Below are 5,921 nucleotides of genomic sequence, written 5' to 3'. Positions count from 1 at the left end.
CTCACTTCCTTACAATCTAGTGTTCCGAAGTTTAGTGAAGAGGATTTAGTTAGGTTTTTCAAATTATTCGAGTTCGCAGGTAGGAGTTATGATTGGCCCTTAGACAAATATACTACACTACTTAGTCCTGTGTTAACTGGAAACGCTGCGGATGTTTTTACATCCCTTAGCCCTGACATTCAGTCAAACTACCAGCTTGTTAAAGAAGCTATACTGAGAGCTTACGAACTGACACCAGAAGCTTACAGAAGCCAGTTTAGGAGCCTAAAGAAAGCTCCAGGGGAAACTCACGTTGAGTTCCTCTACAACAAGGAAAAGCTTCTATACAGGTGGTTGACTGCTGAAAATGTAACTACCTTTGAAGACGTTTGCTCCTTATTCCTACTCGAAGAGTTCAAAAACTGCCTTCCAGGGAGAATACGAGTTCAGCTGCAAGACAACGGGGTCAAGTCGACTCGTCAGGCGGCCGAGATGGCTGATAACTATACGTTGAACCACAAGGACTATTATGAGGCACCAATGCAGAAAGGTTCTCATAGACCAGCCCTGGGTAGAGCAGGCAACTTCCCAGGCCAATCTTCAGTGTAGCAGCCAGTCAAATCTGCATCGCGTAAAGTTGATGTTATCTGCTACTACTGCCAAGCAAAATGGCATTTGGCTAGACAATGCAGTAAACGCGTGAAGGATAATAGGGTGTACCCGAACCGACATCTTGTCTCCAACAATCGAGGGGTCACCTGGATCGGGATCTAGATACCACCCGAGGTTATGGCTGTATTGAACAAATTAGCCAGCCGGTAGATCTGCACAATTCTGAGGTTTGCATACCAATCCCAGAATACACTCAAGAAATGACAAGCGTCGAGCCTGCCCCTAAGCCCATCCACAAAGCTATAAATGCTCACGTTGGTGTGGTCGGTGATGGTATCGCCAGCCGTGACGCAATATCAGCCGAAACATTGCGGAAGTTCCAGCCATTCATCTTCGACGGATATGTGTCGATACCCGGAGATGCATCGCCTCCACGACCCATAAAAATTCTAAGCGACACCGGTTCCTCCTTGACCTTGCTACGGGAGGGAATCTTACATCTACCTGGTAATTCGTTTACTGGTGACAACGCTAGCTTACAGGGCATCGAGTCAAACCAAGTGAGTGCCCCTCTCCACGCCATACGGCTAGACTCGGGTCTAGTAACAGGTGATGTCGTTGTTGGAGTGAGGCCGCACTTACCCCTGCCAGGAATCCGATTACTCCTGGGGAATGATCTTGCGGGACACAAGGTGTTTCCAGATTGTTTTTATGGTGAACACCCGCTCACCCAGTCCACCAGCGGTAACACAAACAACCAGTACCCTTCATGTGTGTTAATTCTGGCGGGAGCTAAGAAAATAGAGTCACCGCTGGAAGTGACGAGCGAGGATGAGGCAGGGAATTTAAGTTCAACCTTCTTCGATAGAGTCACTAATCTCTCTCTCCCTCGTGATCGAATTCGCAGCCCTTTAAAGTTATTGAAGGGAAAATGGACTAGTTCCAGTGATGCGGTGCCACAGAACTTTGGTGTTTCAAAATTCAAAGAGAAACTGTGCGCAATCTGGGAGCGGGCAAGGGTTAACCTAACCCAGAAACAAATACCCAGGGCCAAATCATTCAGGTCACATACGATACATTCAAAAGGGAATTATGTGATTGACACTCCTGGTCGCAGGAAATTAAAGACATTCAAGGGAAAGATAACCTAGTTGTAGACATGTTATCTCGGGGATAACTGTTCAGTACAATTATGTGAAGGATAATAGTATTTTATTCTATTTTTGTCTTTTTCTAAAATTTATTTTTTAAACGTGTTGGATGCCATGTTTTCTTGTTGTAAAACCTTAGTCGATATTTGATGTCACTGTTTAGCAATCACCAATTTTTTTCGCCCCTGTTGATTACGATGATGGTTTAATTAATTTAGTCTAGAGTATGATCTTGACATTTTGTAACCCTACTTTTGAGGTATTGTGAGACGGGGGTGGTGGTCTAGGTGATGTTCAATTAATTCCCCATGCGGGGAATTAATTTCTCGAAGGGAGGAGGTGTTACGACCACCTGGGGTTTGTCTTGGGCTGACCCGTATGATGGGGTAGCGATCTCACGCTCATCCATCAACCTGGCGGTGGTCAGAGGCTGACCAGTGCTGGCCGTGGGAATCTTTGGGTTGTTTCGGCCACCCCGCGGATTGGATTCTACGCTGTGGGCGGCGCATACCTGGTGTCTTGGGGACTCGGCTGGTAACGACCAACAGACCGTGATTTATGGCTGGGAAAGCTTTCCTGGACGGACGGAACCGAGGGGACGGTCATGTCCTGACCTGACCTGACCTGGGGGTCAGGCTCTATTAACAAGGTTCCCACACTAGTCGGGGACGACGGAAGAATATGAGGAGGGCTAGTGGTGAGACCAGACAGTCAGGGGCATAGCAGCTCACCAGTTAGGACCTGTAGTTGTATATATTTTAGATTAGACTAGGTGGTAGGATTTTTGTGTTGTATTTTGGTGGCGGTTACTTTTACATGTTGTATCTTTGATGTAAGAATTAAACTTGAGCAAGTATTAAAGGTGTTCATTAGTTTTAACGTGTGTTCTTGTCTACCTCCCCTCCTAGATCGAAAGGTCTAGGTAGCTCGGGTCGTAACAATATATATATATATATATATATATATATATATATATATATATATATATATATATATATTTTTTTTTTTTTTTATATTTTTTTTTATATTTTTTTTTTTTTTTTTGCCTCAGATATGTAACTTCATCATCTTTTCCTTTTTGTGCCCAAGACATATGGGGCCATCAGAAAAAGCTCCTTCCACTTTTATCGTTCACTTTTACATGCAATTTTCCTGGCAGTGGCATTACTTTTAAAAAGGCTGCATTTGTTCTAGGACGAGATTTTCTTCGATCGCCATGTTTTTTGCATGGTTGCGAATGCTTGTTTGGCTTTAGAGATGCGTGTTTTAATTTCAGAGGTACAGTCTCCTTCGTAATAGGCAGTGCTGCCTAAATATGTTAAACCTTTTACTTCATTTACTTGTCTTTAGTTTTTATTTTAATAGGCTCTGGACTAGATTGATTTAGCTTCATAACTTTGGCTTTGTTAGTGTTTAGTTTGAGCCTAACTCCATTTTCAAAATGGTTTGTTTTAGTTTTTCTTGTATATTTTTTGACTGTTGGCTAGCTGAGTTATGACATCTGCAAAATCCAGGTCTTTTATGCTAGTTGTTAGTGTCCATCTGATGCCTCTCGCTTTGTCCATAGTTTATGTTACCAGCCAATCAATTATTAAGTTAAAAAGCAGTGGGGACAGATCACACCCTTGTTTAACTCCAGTCTGAACCATAAATGGGTCACTGATATGGCTACCACATATAACTTTGCATTGGAACCCTTCATATATGACTGTATGGCAGTTAGAATTTTATCTGGAAAACCATGACATAGTAGGATTTTCTAGAAGTTGTTTCTGTTTAGGCTATCAAAAACCCTTTCAAAATCAATGAATAATGTATATAGGGGGCTTTTACATTCATTGACATGTAACTTACATGTAAAGATTATTGATGTTTTTGTTTTATATATTTCAAGAATAACATAAGCTAACTATTAATATTTATATAAATATTTATGTTTATTAATATTTAATATATAATAAACTAAATATATTAATATTTGTATAAAAATTAAGCTTATTGTGGAATACGTATTGTAAACATGTGTTATAATAAAACAATGAAAAATAATCTAAACAAATAACTAATAATGAAGACACTTAAATTTTTTTAAAAATACAAGCCCACAAACAGACTTAAAGACAATAGAAAAATATAATAGTCTTTTAAAATGATACAAGGTATTGAAATCATTCTAACAATTGCGGATATCGCACAATAGAAAAAAAGAGATGGTAATATATGTATTTTGTACACAATTGGTTACAAATAGGAATCTAAATCATTAGGCTAAAAGTTAGTAGATGTACACTATCCGTAACCTTCATTCTTAACATTTATCATCATATCAATAGCAAACCACCTAATTATTCTTTCCTTTTACAATAGATATTTTAATTTTATGTTTTCACTGAAACAATTAGCCTAAACAATTTAGCTAAAATGTGCAAATTTTACACATTTTAATACATATAATTTTTATAATAACAGACCAAAATCGTGTGAATATTTGTTTTCTGTTTTATTAGTGGTTGGGCAGACGAAAACACAAGTAATACATTTGGAAAGCTCCAGTATGTGAAAGATATAAGACTAGGCATTATTTTGTGTCATTTTACCTAACTCAAACCATAGACTAAAATATTTATATAAAAAATATCAATCAATAAAATTTGTATCAATATTCATTTGTCTTTCTATTTTTCTCGTTTCGTTTTTTTCTGTAATAGATAGAACAGTGTCTAAAAATGTATCATTGTAGCTACATGCCAAATGTGGCAGGATACTGCAGCAAGTTCACTGAATGAGAAAATAATCAAGGAACAAATCTGGCCAACTGAAAGCTTGTTGCTAGATTTTATACATTTAACAATAACATCTTAATAAACTTCTATTAATTTAAATACAACTTCAATATTTATGAACACAGTTACGTTTCTTCAATAATAATATGGCTCCATTCTTTATAGACCGTGGGATGAGCGCATTGGAAATCCAAGCACAAGGCTCAGACCCTAAGTTGAGGAGCCAGATATTTCCATGCATCAGGCCCTCTCTCCACACAGCTGATGGACCTAAGGGGCAGCTTGGAATCGCAGGAGCTTTCCATGGGAAACCATAGTTGGTAATCCTATCGCATAAGGGGCTCTACCCCTATTTGATTTCGGCGTTTTCTCTCTTAATTGGGACTTAAAGGTTTAGTAACCATGAGCTTTACTGATCCTACCACGCCGCCCCTACTGTTCAGTAACGAAAAAATATGTGATACAATTATCTTTTGCTAATTCTTTAAGGAGGTACATTTATATATTAAACTACTGCAAAACATGTTACTTTCTATACAGTAACATATTAAAACTTATATAAAAAAGTTAAGTTATCCATTTAACATGGCTCCACAAAGCATATCGAGTAGAGATTTGCCATTTAAACACGCCGTCCCATTAAATATACATTGTTTCAATATATTCCATGCTCTAGTTTTAAGTTGTTTATTCGACAGAAAGTAAAATTAGATCTCAAGCTACTTTAAAGTATGGTCATTATGTATTTAAAAAAGTCTGTTATATACATAAATATGTTGTAAAAATCTCACCAAACGGTTCAGTCTGTTAAATTCATTGTATTGTATGTAAATTGTTTCAAAATCTCATTTTGTTTTGTTTTTCTTAATTAAGCTACGATCTTGGATATTTTGTGTTTACTTGTAAAAATGTATTTATCTAAAATATCTCTTTTGCTAAAAAATAATTTAAAACTGTAATTTTCTTTATTCTTTTCTACTTGTAGTAGACTTATAAATGAAAGCAGCAAAAGCAGAATAAAAGTGTCAGTAGATTTAGTGCAATTTGTAAATATCGGACAACAGTGTTTGATTGTATGAAACAATTATCTGTTAAAAGATTTTTAATTTGGAGCCGGCAATATCAACAGATCTGGTTAATACGTCATTTTTATATTGTTTAAAAAGTGAAACAATATCGCGGAAGCCTTTCTCCTCCGCTATTTCTTGAGCGGTCCACTCAGCATTGTTAACGATCTCTGTATCAGCACCTTCTTTTAGAAGAAGCTCTACGACTTTTTTGTGACCTTTTGATGTGGCAAGGATAAGAGCTGTTGATCCAAGACTGTTGACTTCATTAATTTCCGCCCCATTCTCCAAAAGCAGTTTCGCAATTTCATCACTCCCAGAATGTGCTG

The 5,921-nt window shown here is 37.7% G+C and overlaps 1 protein-coding gene across 1 annotated transcript in view; it reads right to left on the bottom strand.

The window, feature by feature from the left end:
• Positions 1-5,616: 5,616 nt before the first annotated feature.
• LOC131942619 (26S proteasome non-ATPase regulatory subunit 10-like) overlaps positions 5,617-5,921 on the bottom strand; it is a 381-nt gene continuing 76 nt past the window's right edge. The window contains exon 1 of the mRNA XM_059302505.1: positions 5,617-5,921. This exon is cut by the window's right edge and continues 76 nt beyond it. Within this exon, the coding sequence (XP_059158488.1) occupies positions 5,617-5,921 (305 nt within the window).

Source organism: Physella acuta, unplaced genomic scaffold (genome assembly GCF_028476545.2).
Source record: "Physella acuta isolate Inbredline_101_S28 unplaced genomic scaffold, ASM2847654v3 ptg000415l, whole genome shotgun sequence".
NCBI lineage: Eukaryota > Metazoa > Mollusca > Gastropoda > Physidae > Physella > Physella acuta.
Note: the sequence above shows the minus strand (reverse complement) of the source record. Positions and strands in the feature narration are given on the sequence as shown.